The 16,685-nt window shown below is 40.7% G+C and overlaps 1 protein-coding gene across 6 annotated transcripts in view; it reads right to left on the bottom strand.

Annotated features, from left to right (window-relative positions):
- The window catches only part of MTUS1 (microtubule associated scaffold protein 1), a 202,678-nt gene that overhangs the window by 107,213 nt on the left and 78,780 nt on the right, over positions 1–16,685 (bottom strand). For 4 of the 6 annotated variants that reach the window (XR_014711532.1, XM_084627576.1, XM_084627578.1 and 1 more), the window contains exons 5-7: positions 13,750–13,884; positions 7,690–7,794; positions 6,150–6,200 (exon numbers count right to left, since the gene is read on the bottom strand). Coding sequence is in view for 5 of the 6 variants with exons in the window: in XM_084627576.1 (XP_084483702.1) it covers positions 6,150–6,200; positions 7,690–7,794; positions 13,750–13,884 (291 nt within the window). In the remaining variant the exon portion in view is untranslated. Of the gene's footprint in view, positions 1–5,594; positions 5,629–6,149; positions 6,201–7,689; positions 7,795–13,749; positions 13,885–15,481; positions 15,941–16,685 lie in introns of those variants that run through there. The other 2 variants (XM_084627579.1, XM_084627581.1) reach the window with 2 other exon arrangements.

Genomic DNA, 16,685 nt, shown 5'->3' with positions numbered 1-16,685 from the left:
CTGGTTTCAGAGTAGCAGCTATGCCATATTTTCCAATCGTAATAATTTTCATTGGTCTTCTCTGTACTGTCACCAATTTATCAGCATTGTTGACACCAGAACTGGACACCATATCCCAGTAACAGTTACACTAGTGCCAAATACAAAGGTCATGTAATCTCTCCACTCCTACTCGAGATTCCCTTTTTATACACCCATGAATCACATTAACCTTTTTGACCATAGTATCACACTGGAAGCTCATGTTCAGCCATGACCCCCCCAATTTTTCCCCACAGTTGCTGCTTCCCAAGAGTCCCCCATCCTGCAAGTATGTTCTGTATTCTTTGTTCCTACATGCTTACATTTGGGTTTACTGAAACTCAGTTTTCTTGTATCCAACTCACCAAACAATCCAGATTGCTTTGCCCCAGGGACCTGTCCCTGTTATTTACCACTCGCCCAATCTGCAAACTATTAGAAATTAATTATTTTCTTTTCTTGTAGGTCCGTGATAAGTATTACCCAGCACAGGGCCAAGAACCAATCCCTTTGGGATACCACTTAAAACAACACTCAATGATTCAGGGATGCTGGAACAATTTTTGATAGTGGCTGTGATGAGAGCCATTGAGCAAACTGTATACCCTCTATATAATGGAAACCACTTCAAGCCAGCACCTATGTAATGAATCTCCATTTACAATTAAATTTTGAGATCTCTCAGCCACTATTATCCAATCAACATGTGCCATGCTGATTTGGTATTTATGATGCTGGCAGACCTTGTGCCAGTTCATGTCAAGGCCCCTAGGCCTCACTGAATACTGACAAATGCATAGCTAGAAACCAATCTGGCTCACCTGTACGCTAGTCTTGTTAAAATTGGTATTAGATTCATAGAGATGTGTTTAGTGTTTGGACTTTATGAAATGCATGTGAGTTGCTGCATGCATTAATCTCACTTATTAGATCTGTATCCATGTTACAAGGTAATAGTTAACTGTTGCTCTAACTATGGAAGTGTTTACTATGGAACTAGAAATCCCTACAGTGAGGAGAGAAGTATTACGAAGTGTGAAATACTAGTTTACCACAAGAGGTGTCATCTTCTGCCCCATAAAAGGCCTACAGACACCAGACAAGCCAATGTGGAAAATCATCAGACAAAAGACTGTTTATTTTTTTCCCCCACACCCAGGAAGAGGGGACAAATACTCATCCCACCACAGCTTGAACTCTGGGGGAAAGGAATAAAAATCCCAGTCAAGAAGAAATTATTATGTTGCTTAGAATTATTGCCCTCTCCAAATTCCAAGCAAAAGGAAAGGATCCCCAAGATGCTTAGCCTGGGTTAACCCTAAAGGATTTATAGAGCTTGCACATCACAACAGCTTCTACTACTTTCTGGACCCTAAGACTAACTCATTTGAGAGTGTATATTTACCTCCTTTAACATTGTAAATCTCATTTCCTTTTCTTAATAAATCTTTAGTTAGTTAATTGTAGGATTGGCTACAAGCCTGGTCTTTGGTGTGTGATCAGATGTGCAAAAGACCTGTGGAAAGTGACTGGTTCTTTGGGACTGGGAGTAACCTCAATATTGTTGGGAATGGAGCCTGACGCCCTATGCTGGAGCCTGCCACCCACCACCCAAGGGCTGAATCCCGACCCCGGGAAGGTGAGGAACTCACTGGCTGCCTGCTCCTCCAGCTTGTGTCTCTCCAGAGGCGGGGCAGGGCCCAACCACTACTGAAGGCTTCCCCTCCCCCCATCACAGCCCAGGTAGCTGTGGCCATAAGAAAAGCCCCTGGTGGCCACAGGAGGCCCCGGTGGCATTTGAGAAATGCTGGTTTAGGAAGTGGTGTGTAAATCTACATGCCAGCACTTTCTGTTCAGAATTTCAGCTTCAATCAATCGGCATAATAGCAGTCTACCTATCTGCAGAATTGCTACCGTGAACTAACATTAGGTTTTCAAGTTGTATCTAGGATTTCTAAAATGATTGCTCAAATCAGTAGCTACACCACATACACAAAAATAGCACTGGACTAGTGCCTTAACTGCACTTTCACAGGAGACAGTGTTTTGGCTTAAAATACTATAACTCCTTATACATATCCTTCACCAATCCAGCATTTCAATTGTGGTCTACCAGTCAGTGTGGACTGAGTGGACACCTCAAGGTCACTGCTGTTTTCACTCATGATCTTTAAAAGATCAGTTAATTCTACAAATAGATAGCTAAATGGAAAATTACGCCATACTGCAGAGAAGACCCCTGAACTCACATTTTAAAATAGAAGCAAGACCTTTTATGCTAATGGGTGAATAAGCATATCAAGGCAAAAGTTACACTTCAAAACATGTGCAACATCCTTAACCCACAGCTAAGCTCCAATGCAATAGGTTTTATAGTTTCTGTAAAATATCAGCGATTACCATATGAATCCAGTTAGTCATTGCCAAATCCCTCTGCCCTTCACAAAAGCCCCCACAAATTAATAGATTCATAATATTGTACCCATAAATCCCTGAGATTAAGTCCTTGCTGAGTCCAAGAAAAAAAACTGTTCTTAGCTAAAGGCCCAAAACCCAATTGTTCCAATTTTGAATAAAATGGAACTTGAATCCAAGCCAGCCGTGGATTTTGCCACTACTCATGTTCCACGTTAATGCACATTTCAGTTAGCTGCATCCTATTTCCATCTCGCGTTACATGAAGGGGGATTTTTTTTTTTAAATCAAGTTCAGAATTTTAAAAGTATTTACATTAGCAATAGAACACATTTGTATAATGTTCTTTCTTTAAATTGCTCAGCAGGTTGAAAGATTTGACAAGCTGTGTTCTTAGTAGAGACTGGTGTTAAACCTCAAGTTCTCAATTTCTTTTAATGAACGTAAATTTTATTTTCGGCGTAGCAATAAGACAGTGTTGTAAAACACTTGGCCTTCAGGAAAAATCCAGTCTGTTTGAAACTTATTGTGACTGATTTAGATTTCAGAGAAAACAAATCCTTATTTGAAAACAATTTTTTCGTTCTTATGATTGTAAAGAAGTCTTCCAAACATGAACAAAGTGTAAAACCAGTACAGTGATGTCTTCTCAAATCTGTAGAGTGCCTGAAACTCAAATATCAATACCCTACTGATGAATAAGACAATTAGTTTACATCTAAATAATGCCCCCAATTTGAGCAATTACTGCAACAGAGTGGAAGCTGGGTGAACTACATATGCAAATGGTCACAGGATAAAAATCTTATTCTAAAAGTGTCTTTTCCTCCAGTGATGTTAAATGCAACAGTAACTTTCCTAAGTACAAGTTTCATTACTACAGAAAGATCAAAATCAACCTATTAGCAGTAGGAGACTTTCTGTGGATTAGGCATATTACAGGGTCCTTATGCCTAGATCAGAGGTGGGCAAACTATGGCCTCTGGACTGGATCTGTCCCACCAGCCATTTTAATCCAGCCATCGAGCTCCTGCTGGGGAGTAGAGTTTGGGGCTTGCCCCACTCCGGTGCTCCAGCCAGGGAGCAGGGTCAGGGGCCCCTCTGCATGGCTCCTGGAAGCTGCGGCATGGCCCCCCTCTGGCTCCTACCTGTAGGGGCAGCCAAGGTGCTCCGCATGCTGCCTCTGCCCCAAGTGCTGCCCCCATTGGCTGAGAACTGCAGACAATGGAAGCTGTGGGGGCGGTGCCTGCAGACAGGGTGGCGCGCAGCAGAGCCACCGGGCTGCGCCTCCGTGTAGGAGCTGGAGGGGCAACATGCCACTGCTTCTGAGAGCTGCCTGAGGTAAACACCGCCTGGAGCCTACGTCCGAGCCACCAGCTGCCACCCCCTTACCCCCCCCCCACCAGCACTGATCCCCCTCCCACCCTCCGAACCCCTCAGTCCCATCCCGGAGCACCCTCCTGCACCCCAAACCCCCCATCCCCAACCCCACCCCAGAACCCACCTCCTAGCTGGAGCCCTCACCCCCTCCCACACCCCAACCCCAGTTTCATGAGCATTCGTGGCCCGCCATACAATTTCTATACCCAGATGTGGCCCTTGGGCTAAAAAGTTTGCCCACCCCTGCCATAGATACAGCATACAGACAATTAATAAAAACCTTACTTGGTCTTCACTGAATGAGAGTGACACCCCTCACAGTCAAGTCAAGGATGGAAGTCTAAAATGTTTTAGAACAAAAGCTTTACTCTGAGAGCCACAGGCTACTTCAAAACAAAACCAAAAAAAAACAAAAAGCTGGGCCTCATTCTCCATGGCACGAGCTGGTACTGGGCATTCAGTTATTCTGAAGAAAAAGATCACTTGACTTTTCCTTGAAGCGTAAAAGCATTGTGCTACAGAACATCCAAAACAAAACCCCTCAGTATTGCTCACACCATTTTTTTCATTTTGATACAGCTCTATGTAATCAGATCATTAAGAATGAAAAACAAAAAAAGCAGCTTCTGAAAAAGCAAAAAAAAAAAATCCATTAGAAAAGCTGGTCAGCATAAAATGGAAAAATTGTGCTACAGTGGTGAAAGGTCCATAATTCCAAAGAGCAGGAAATGAAGTGTTTCAAATTGAGGATGAACTTTCACAGGCATGTGATGAATTATGTATTTCAGTGTACAAAGTGTGGCTCACTTGTTGGCAAATGAATGGAGAGACTCATTTCCCAACGTTTTCCCCCAGAGATCTCTATTCCAGACCAGATGCACAGGTTTAATGGCGCCCATTGCCAATAAATGGTGACAAAACAGCTAAATCTTTGTGAGATTACCCTTTCTGCTTCTCTGAACTGATGGACAAATGGGCTCACAGAACTCCACTGAAACTAAAAAGTAGTACTAGCAAAACGTAAGTGACTGCAGAAACCAAAGTAAACCTCTATTCAAAGTCATTGTGCTAAACTGCTGCATCATGACAAGGGTCTGAACTTGTAATAGAAGATCTCAAAGAAAGGAAGCCAACAAGTAAAAAATAATTCTCTCTTCTCCTGCATACAAGATCAAATTCCAGACACTTGGAATCATTGTATTGCTTTAGTAAAAGCGAATGTATGATCCACAAATTAAGGCCAAAAGTGATTTGTAATCTAGTTTGATCTCCTGAACAAGAGAATTTCACACAGTAATTCCTGCATTAGACCCATAACTTCTGGTTAGCTAGAGCACATCTTTCAGAAAGACATCCAATCTTCATTTGGGAGGTAGCAGGGTCTTCCAGAGACATGTAGCACTTTTCCACCCTATGTTGCATCCAGCAAGCTTCTAGTTCTAGTGAAGGGACATATTAATGCTCCAGTGGCAAGTTCCTATCACAGACCTTTTCTCTCTTTCGACAAAGACCCCATTAATCTGTTCAAGTGAGTTGGAAAGATCTTTATGTACAAGGGAATGTCCACCCAAGATTTATTCTGCCATTTTTCAACTGGCTGGGTAAGAACTAGCTCCAGGTTTGTGGAGTGGTATGAAATACAGGAGAGAGAAGAACTAGTATACAAGACAGAAGCCTCAGAACAGAATTATTTAGAATATCAGCCACATTTTTAACCTCTTCACTCTTCCCAGGGTCACAAAAGTTGATATCAACATTTCTAGTTAATTGCAACCTACCATTCAAGCACAGCATGCAGTAACATATGCTGAGGCTGCTGCTTTAAAAAAAAAAAAAGAAGATGTCAAGAATTCGTCAGCACAAGGCATTAAAAAAAAGAAAAGCTTTTGTTCAACATGAATCTTCTGTTTTTCCTAAACCACATCAAGTTTGTTTTGACAAATTACTGCCACATGACTAAACTGCAAAGTCACTATATCCAAATTTGTTACCCATATGTTCTTGTATGGCAGTTTTTTCAAAGCAACATTTTGTCTACAAAGCATAAGACGACAAATATTAATATCGACTCTACAGTTTGGCAGCTGGATGGTCTAATAGCACAGAACTAAAGCACAGAGAAAAAAGGTAAAATTGTATGTTTGAACCTTCAGTCTTCATGGTTGGTTACATCATACAAACTTCTTGTGAGGCTACTTAATTTAAGAATGAAACACTAGGATACTATACCAAAAGCCTCTTAAAGAATAGCATATAAGGATATATAATTTTGGGGACCTCCCCTTGTTATCCATTAACAACGATTTGGGTAGAAAAGAGATTTGAGAACTCACCAGAATTGAAAACTGACAACAGTCTTCGGGGTCCATTTAGTACAGGAGTACCTATAATGTTCAGAGAAGATATGGATGTAACTAAACTGTATTAAGATTTATGAATAAGTTCCGGTAGATGGGTAAAAGAGCATCTTCCCAGACTCCTTTCATGTACCCTCTTTGTTTGGTGGCATACATAATTCAGTAAGTTATTAATATTAATGCCAAAATTTGCTATGACATTAATATGTTGGTAAGATATGCGAGAATGAAACATGACAAGATTCCTGTTTTACTGTAATCAATCACTTTTAATTGATATCACTAGTTAAGAGCTTGACCTTTAACTATCCCATTTGTTAGCACTGGGTAGTGCTGTGCTTCATGTAAGCCAGATAGTACTATTTTATTCTGTCCACAGTATTGCCACTTCTGAGGCCTTTAAGAATGAAGTTGCCTGTAATAATTGTCAGCTATATCATCTGTGGGCAAATATTTACAGATCCTTTTCAAAAAGGAGAAAAATGTTAACCAATGGTTACACACTAGAGAATGTGACCTTCCAAATTAACAGGGAAAAAAAGCTAATTTGCCTTTTATTAGTATGACCTAAGGACCATATAATTGACAGTAACCTTTAGTGTAAAGATCAATTAAGTGGAACTATTACTGATAACTCTTGCATGGTAGAGACTTAAAAATAAAGAATTTTAGAGTAGGTTTATTGGTTTTCAAGAACCCTGTTACTTGGTCCAATTTGCAAAGATAAAAATTAAGAATTAAAAGGCTCAACTCATCTCTCTGTGCATAGGAAGTATCAAAGTCTCCATGTGAGACCCTACAAGCATATGCTTCAGTAAATAGGGGGCAACACAATTTGCATTGTATCTTAACTACTGTACATTAGCCAGTGTCTGATGCAGTTCAGTTTTAACTCTAACCACATGCTAGGAACTTTGTGAGTAGTCAGTGAACACCTATGACAAGGTATCAGATTCTAGAACCTTTGATGAAGATTCAGATCCGTACTTTTAAATGTGTAGACAACCAACTAGATATGTCCTTTTAAACTCTAATTCAGCATTAAAAAGGTTTTGAGTATCTGAGGCAGGGAGGTAAAGGGGCAGAAGTGTTATCCTAGAAATAGCCAAGCTTAGGAGCAAGCTCTGACAGAGACTCTAAGTTAAACAAAAACTCCAAGAAGGTGCTAAATTTGTGCCTTATCTTGTATGTATACTCTAAGTAAGCATTATTCCAATCCTGCTTATAAAACATTTGTTTTTATACATACAAATTTAAATATAGATAAACAAGTGATATTACAGGCCCTTTAATCTTTTTTCCAGAAAATGAAAGGTTAGTATTTCACTCTGACAAAAAAAGGAAATTAGGGATTTTTGTATTGGGAACAGATTTGTGAAATCCATCTCCACTTTCAAAGTTTCAGCTACGGCTGAAGCTCTGCTAGAACTGGCAATCTTGAGCATTTAAAAATTGAACAGCAAAGCTCTCACTGAAGAAAGGGAAGACTGCAAAGTGTAAATGAGAAAGACTTTACCCAATGGCTGGTTGCCTCTTGGCTCACTGGTTTTCCTTGCTGGAAGAAATGGTCCAGCTGATTTTGGTATACATTGGTTCGGTGAACCAGACTTGTTCTTTGTTCCTAAAAAAACGAAGACTTAGATTAGGTTTTTAAATTTAAAAAACTAGATCAGTGATAAGAACTTGTCCAATTTAAGAAAATAACTTAAGGTTACTGATCATTTAAAACCCTGAATTTTTTTTTTTAATAATTAACATGCAGTTAAAGAGGAAATTGATTCTGAACTATAGTCTCCTTTAGAAAGATTTTTAAAATGGCAGAACAATGACTTAGATGAATAAAAACTACTTTAAGTCAATTTTCTTTATTGAAAATTGAGAATAGAAAAAATAAGATACTTTTAATAGTTTTAAGTTAATAAGGAGGGTTAGTAAACGCATTTTCAGATGTATTCCAAAATTCAATTTACCTTTTATTACATCTAAAATATAGAAGTTGCAAAAAAAAAAAAAAGCAGCAAAGTACAACCTCAGGGCCCCTGCCTTTCATAGTTACAAGTTACTTTATAGCTTGTCATCCTGTCAAAGCGTTAAATCGCTTCTGTTATTCAGTGTTTTAAATCCAATTTTTTCTGTTGTGGTTTTCATTAAATTCTCTTCTTACTTCCCCATCCCTATCTCCAATTCCTACTTTTCACTGAAATACAAAAATGTGCAACACCACCACTCCTGACTTAGACATGTCTGAGTTCAGTCACCTCTTAGCCCAAAATGTGCCTGACAGAAACATTTTAGCAGTAAGTATTTCGGAGAAAGCTTTTCTGCCATCTCCACTTCATTTTGGCCAGTGAATGAAGCTGCTACTCCATTCAGACCATGTATGGCAGCAGTTCAGCTGCTATACTGTACAAAGGAAGATTTAAGAAAAACCGGCACCTGGACAGATGCATTCTATGGTTGTAAACAGCACTATTAAGCTTATCAGCTGATGGAGAAGTCCTACATACAGTCACTTAAGGGTATGTCTATGCTGCAGCTAGAAGGTGTGATTCCTAGATCTGGTAGACACACGCTCTAGGTCCGCTTGAGCTAGCGCACTAAAATAGAAGTGTAGCTGCAGCACCACAGGCTGTTACCCCAAATACATACTTACAATCTCTGATGGGGCTGTATTCTCGTGGCTAGCCCGCTGCGGCCACACTGCTATTTTTAGCACCCTAGCTCAAAGAGCGCTAGAATGTAGGTCTCTAAGGGAGCTGGGAATTAGATCTCCCAGCTGCAGTGCAGACACTGCATACATGGAGAGGAACCAGAATGAAACGTTTAACAAGAACTGGGAGATGGTGTTTAAAATAAACTACTCGCAGCAGCAGAGGTTATAGCACAAGTACCCAGTCTCTGCCAAAAGCAAAACTCTGATTTCTCCTTAGCCGGTAAGAGGCATTAGAAATGAGGGCAGCAGAAGGAGCTAGTGTCTGGTAGAGGAGTTTCTGGACTCCCACTGGAAGGTGGGGCAGTAACATCTGAGGAGGGCAGGCTATGTATCTCAGACACTCGTACCCTAACTCAATGATTGCGCATTCTCTCCATGGTCCCCTCACCCTTGGAAGGGTTAGACGATGACTACCTTTCCTCAAGCTCCCTCTCCTCTGTGGGTTGAGCAGGGTGGGGTCAAACTGAAGCTGCATAATATGTGACAATAGATTTTGCACTGAAAACTCTCTTCTAATGTTATCATGTAAACAGAGTCCGAATGAGCTCTCCCCTGACATCTAGTGGTGAGCTGTGGAAAAGGACTTCAGAAGCTGATCTCGTTTGCATGGCCACACCCACCCTGCCTACATGCTCAGCATTATGGGATTGCTCGCCCAAATGGTCATTTTTGGCTGGTGGGGGATCCCCAGTCTCCTTGTTGTTGGGGCAGGAGTAATAAAGGATTGTTAGCCTTGCTGTGTGAATCAAGGACAGCAGAACTGTACTTGGCATTGCCCAGTTGAGGGACCCACCCGCAACTGAATGGAAGTTGTTAGTCAGGGGACATGGATTCCAAAGCCCAGTGAGTTGAGAGAGGGCAGGCACAGGTACTTGTACCTGGTGGTATGAGCCTTGCCTAAGAGCCCCAGACATCATTTGACTGTTCCTCACTCTACTGTTTAATAACAGAGCTAGTTTAGACTCAATTGAGAATTGTTACAGGCTGCAGAGCTGAAGTCAGATACCTAGGTCTAAGTATTAGACTTGCTTTTGGACAGAGTTTCTGATGCAAGAGACTGCCCAATGTGCACCAGCAGTGAGGATCTCCCACTAACAGTTGAAATCACTGAGAGCTGTGTTAAGGGGGAAGGCCCCGAAGACATCTTGGTGCAGGCAGCAGGCAGAGAGTGCCAGAGCAGAGCCCCACCGAGAGGAGCGGCGAGTGAGTGCCCGAGCAGTGGGACAAGTAAGGTGCCTTCTCTTCCCCTATCCCTCACCCCACATCCAGGGTGGGAGCTGAACTCTGCAAATACACCTTTGAACTCTGTGTCTGCACTGTCGAAGGACAGCAACTGTGAGTGGGGTACAGAGAAGGGACAGGCATGTTAAAGGGACTTTTGGGTTGCTGGACTTAAGAACCTGAGGGGAAAAGGACACTGCCCAGCTTACTGGGTGGTGGGTCTTTTGCTCATGGTTTGTTTATAAACCCTGTTTGCAGTTTCCCCAAATTAATGCCGCATTATTTCCCTCCTTTTGTTAAAAAGTTTTTTGCTACACTCAGACTCTGTGCTTGCGAGAGGGGAAGTATTGCCTCTTAGAGGTGCCCAGGGGGTGGTGTGCAATTGTCCCAGGTCACTGGGTGGGGGCTTAAGCTGGTTTTGTGCTGTATTGGTGAAAAGGAATCCCTAGATACCGAACCCGGCCCTTGTTACTGCCAACTCTGACTGGCAGAAGGGTTACAATCACCTAAAATTAATTTTGGGAGGAGCATTTTAAAAAAAAGCTCTAAAATGGAAAGTCAAGGTTTCCTTCCCTATTTTACATTCATACTTATTCTTCATCCTGGTCAAGTGTTAAATGCAGCATTTTTATGAGTAGGGATGGGAATGCATAGATTCCATAGCCAGAAGTGATCATTGTGATTATCTAGTCTGACCTGTATAACGCAGGCCAGAGAACTTCCCCAAAAAAATTCCTAGAGAAGATTGGATGTTTTATAGATCTGCATTTAAAAATGGTCAGTGATGGAGAATCCACCATGACCCTTGGTAAATTGTTCCAAGGACTTATTTTCACTGTTAAACATTTACGCCTATTTCCAATCTGAATTTGTCTAGCTTGGGAAGCAGTTGGGATATACCCCTACCCTGTATCATCAAGTGTTCATGTGAACAGTGCATTGACTGGCTATGGTCTCTTGAGGCCATACTTGGAGTATGTCCACACAGCAAAGAAAATCCCACATCTGGACTGTACCCATTGACTCAGGCTTGCACTGCGGGGCTGTTTCATTGCAGTGTAGACTTCCAGGCTCAGGCACCCCCCCCCCCCCCGCAGCGATATCATCCCAGAGCCTAGATGTCTGCACAACAATGCAAACAGCCCCGTGAGCCCGATCCAGACACAGGTCTCTCTTTGCTTTGTAGACATACTCTTGTTCTCTTTGCCCACTTGAGGACGGGAACTCCTTTTATACACATTTCTTGCCTTACCCCTGCTCTTTCATATTGTGCTCTGTTACCAGGTAACAAGTCGGGTGAAGACAGCCACCCAGATAGACCATCTCCTCCCTTCTATTTTGATTTACTTAACCATTGGCAAGTGCCCTTTTCCACCTCCATCTCCAACAGATACCAAACAGTAATACTTCAAACTTAGGCTTAATGCAAAAAAAAAAAAAAAAAAAAAAACCAACCAACAACCCACACTTTAATGGCAAACTTTCAGCAACTTTAGGCAGAATAATATTGAATGTATGGGTTTTGTTACAGTCATATGTGGCAACTGTTTGGTATAATTGAGTATGAGGTCAGATCACATTTTCTGTTAGAGTCTGATGAAGGTGCTGAGAGTTACTACTTTTCAATATCTGTTGGAAATGGAAGTAGTCTTAAGGTAATTCTAGAGCACAAGCAACTACAGCAGAAGTAATATATTTTTGGCCATCTTAATGCAACGTGAACAGCCGGAAATAACACACCATCATGTCATCATGCCCCTTACTGAATGAGGGAGGCAACCTAGTGACAGAGGATGTGGAAAAAGCTAATGTACTCAATGCTTTTTTTGCCTCTGTCTTCACTAACAAGGTCAGCTCCCAGACTGCTGCGCTGGGCATCACAAAATGGGGAAGAGATGGCCAGCCCTCTGTGGAGATAGAGGTGGTTAGGGACTATTTAGAAAAGCTGGACGTGCACAAGTCCATGGGACCGGACGAGTTGCATCTGAGAGTGCTGAAGAAATTGGCGGCTGTGATTGCAGAGCCATTGGCCATTATCTTTGAAAACTCGTGGCGAACCGAGGAAGTCCTGGATGACTGGAAAAAGGCTAATGTAGTGCCAATCTTTAAAAAAGGGAAGAAGGAGGATCCTGGGAACTACAGGCCAGTCAGCCTCACCTCAGTCCCTGGAAAAATCATGGAGCAGGTCCTCAAAGAATCAATCCTGAAGCACTTGCATGAGAGGAAAGTGATCAGGAACAGCCAGCATGGATTCACCAAGGGAAGGTCATGCCTGACTAATCTAATCGCCTTTTATGATGAGATTACTGGTTCTGTGGATGAAGGGAAAGCAGTGGATGTATTGTTTCTTGACTTTAGCAAAGCTTTTGACACGGTCTCCCACAGTATTCTTGTCAGCAAGTTAAGGAAGTATGGGCTGGATGAATGCACTATAAGGTGGGTAGAAAGCTGGCTAGATTGTCGGGCTCAACGGGTAGTGATCAATGGCTCCATGTCTAGTTGGCAGCCAGTATCAAGTGGAGTGCCCCAAGGGTCGGTCCTGGGGCCGGTTTTGTTCAATATCTTCATAAATGATCTGGAGGATGGTGTGGATTGCACTCTCAGCAAATTTGCGGATGATACTAAACCGGGAGGAGTGGTAGATACGCTGGAGGGGAGGGATAGGATACAGAGGGACCTAGACAAATTGGAGGATTGGGCCAAAAGAAATCTGATGAGGTTCAATAAGGATAAGTGCAGGGTCCTGCACTTAGGATGGAAGAACCCAATGCACAGCTACAGACTAGGGACCGAATGGCTAGGCAGCAGTTCTGCGGAAAAGGACCAAGGGGTGACAGTGGACGAGAAGCTGGATATGAGTCAGCAGTGTGCCATTGTTGCCAAGAAGGCCAATGGCATTTTGGGATGTACAAGTAGGAGCATAGCGAGCAAATCGAGGGACGTGATCGTTCCCCTCTATTCGACATTGGTGAGGCCTCATCTGGAGTACTGTGTCCAGTTTTGGGCCCCACACTACAGGAAGGATGTGGATAGATTGGAAAGAGTCCAGCGAAGGGCAACAAAAATGATTAGGGGTCTGGAACACATGACTTATGAGGAGAGGCTGAGGGAGCTGGGATTGTTTAGCCTGCAGAAGAGAAGAATGAGGGGGGATTTGATAGCTGCTTTCAACTACCTGAAAGGGGGTTCCAAAGAGGATGGCTCTAGACTGTTCTCAATGGTAGCAGATGACAGAACGAGGAGTAATGGTCTCAAGTTGCAGTGGGAGAGGTTTAGATTGGATATTAGGAAAAACTTTTTCACTAAGAGGGTGGTGAAACACTGGAATGCGTTACCTAGGGAGGTGGTAGAATCTCCTTCCTTAGAGGTTTTTAAGGTCAGGCTTGACAAAGCCCTGGCTGGGATGATTTAACTGGGAATTGGTCCTGCTTCAAGCAGGGGGTTGGACTAGATGACCTTCTGGGGTCCCTTCCAACCCTGATATTCTATGATTCTATGATCAGCCAGTTTTCCACAAAACTACCAACAAGTGTTTCTTGGACTACTACTGGCAAGTCGCTGCTTTGGGAAACAGTAATGTAAAACAATGTAAGCTAGTAAAGAATTACTTTAGCTTCATTATGTATAAAAAGATTCTGATACCTTTTGGAGTGGATTTTAAGGAGTACACTCTAGGTCTGGGCACTGGCTTCAAAGAGATGGATCCAGAAATGCCATTTTGACAGGTAGCTTTTGAAGGCCATTCTCCATTCTTGATGATGATTGTGGCACTTGTAGCTATTGCAAAAAATCATATGGAGAGAGAGAGAGAGTTGGAGAATTAGCTTATCACATTTAGCTAGATGTTTTATAAAAACTAAGTCTCACGTGTAAGTTACTGATGGTCCTATTTCCTATACCTTTAATTAGCAACATTTTATAACAATCACAAATAGCTGAGTACAAGCTTCTGTATTTCCATATTGTCTACACGGATAAATTGGCATAAAGCTTTGTCTGATATTCACCAAGACTAATCTCATTGTATGCATTTCAAAGCCCAAGTTTTGCAGCTTTGGTTTGTTCACAGAGTACAAGTCAGGCATGTACAAAAATGCATATACACTTTAGACATTTGAGCCCATTGTTCAGACTAACGAGTTATAGTAGTCTGATTACACTCCTGAGAATTTCAGAGTTATCCAAGTATTACTCAAAAATAATTTTGCTGTTATATCAAACTTCCATCAGTGAGACACCCCCAAATTGTTCTATATACAGTAATAGGAGATGTAAAATAGCCCCACCAAGTTACTGAACAGCATCGTTCAAGTCAAGCCAAAGTGAAAGCAGACTGGTTTTTATTCCTATGGCTCAAGGTGAATTGCTGAGATCAGCATCTTACTGCTGAAATTCTACATCTTTCTTCATTTCCTTTGCATGCAATTACTCCTATACGAGGAAAAAATAGCACTTGGAATTCATACTTGCAAGCCTTATGATTTACACACTTGTGTTCTCAATCTTTATTTACATCATAATACAATTTACCATGTGCACACTACACAATTGCTAAATAAAGGTCAGGGTGCTGCAATTCTCATTTTTCAATCCTCAACCACATTTAATAGTGCAAATAATTAACTCACATGCAAATTATGCTTTTCTTTTTTATTATACACAATTACGTTATGCCAAAATTTCACAAACACAGACTTTCCTTAGAAGAGAGTCATAAAACCAAAGTGCTCATTAGACTCAAAGGCAGCATGTTACTATCATAGGAAATTTAACCCATTAGGAGAAATCACAACAAAGGACTGAGCAGGCAGCAACAGGAAGGTTATATTTCATGAAGTTATTTTTACAGAAAAAAAATCAACTAATCATCTTAAATATCAAGCTAAATCATTTGTCAGTTTAATGTTAAACAGAACATTATCATCCTAGGTTACATTACACTATGTTTACTGAAGTATCCCATCTTGACACTCGAATGTCCCAGTAATCTGATAGTCAAGAATTTTAGATTTTACCAATTACGATTTTATTCTGATGTCATTGTCTAATGAACTATCACAAAGGACAAGAAATACTCTGTATGCCTCTAGAAAAAAAGTAAAATTGTACTGATTCTCTCTACAAGATGGTTCAAAAAGTCAGCAAAAAATTGCACTGCACAGAAAATATTAATCACATGTAATCCAGACATGATTACAATCACAAAAACATTGAAATCAAGATTTAGTTTGAAAATTTTCTGTAAAGTTATTAATTTAAATTAAGAAAAGCATTGTCCTTGGAAACTAGCAAATTAAATCATTTAATTTGATACATTTACCAACTTTAACAAAAAAACAAACATGCTTTTATTTAAAGAAGGCTAATGACCTACTTCTTTTCCCAGTAAACGTGGCTAACAAAGGAATAATAAAAAAGCTGTAAGATCCCACTACCAGCAAAGTCAATAAGGTAATATCATAGTGGCTTCCTGAATCAGTCCGTGGTGCTAGTGTAGAATTGATGAAAATATGAGGAGAAAAATCAGTTTCTGTACAACTGCGGAGTCCTCCTGGTATAGTCATTTAAAAAGAATCAAAGCAAGCTTAAAGCCAGAAAGACTGCAGCCATGTTCACCCTCTCATATTCCTCATGCTTGCTCTTAGTGAATTAGAGTGGAAAGAATTGTAAGCTTCAAGGCAGAGGACAAACACAGATTAAACCAGCTAGCAAATCACACTAAGAAAGAGTCATCGGTTTGGATGCTTAATCTGAAAGGAATACATCTCTTTGTTATGAAGCGATGAACCTTTCTTTGTTAGGAGAGAGAGCACAAAGCGTTTACAACCTCCTTCAGAATTTCAGTCATGGTACTAAAAATTGAACACCAAAAGTCAACATGGCTGTCAGGGCAACAGAACCATTCTGATTATAGAAGAAATGTGTTGCAAATTTTAATACAAAAAAAAATACGTATTCCTTTCAGCTCATGGTAGGTTTTTATTTTCAGGGGAAAAGAAAAAAAGCAGGAACAATCAGGACAACTCAGTGATAAAGAAATATGTACTATGAATCATCTTCAATTCAGGTTTGTTTTTTTTTTAGTAGTTTAGCATAAAAGGAACTTCCTTCCCCAAAGACAGGACAATAGAATAGTAAGATGAGATTTGAATTTAAATTTAAATTTTAAATTAACCCATAGATAGGGAAAGTGATTCTATGTTGCTTTTTGCTGGTTTTTCATTCTGTAATATTCCTGCAACCGATATACAAGAGTTTTCATTAGTTTATCCACTATTTAAGACCATAAACAATATGTAATTTAGACTGATCATTTTATCAAGAATTCATTCTTTTTACATTTAAATTGTACACCCAAAATGTACTGATTATATTTACTTTAGTTTAGTAATTTGAAACTGTATATTTCAGAACTTTCAAGCAAGAAAGCAATTAAATGTTAAAGTCTCATCTATATAGTACATTTCATTAAGAACACACCAGGATAACATATGAATTATAGTTCATCAAAAATGGGTAAAAAGGGGCTGTGTTGCACTGTTCTCAGTGTTACAACAGGCATCCAATTCACAATGCTC

Source organism: Lepidochelys olivacea (genome assembly GCF_965140295.1).
Source record: "Lepidochelys olivacea isolate rLepOli2 genome assembly, chromosome: 4".
In the NCBI taxonomy this organism is placed as follows: Eukaryota; Metazoa; Chordata; order Testudines; family Cheloniidae; genus Lepidochelys; species Lepidochelys olivacea.
Note: the sequence above shows the minus strand (reverse complement) of the source record. Positions and strands in the feature narration are given on the sequence as shown.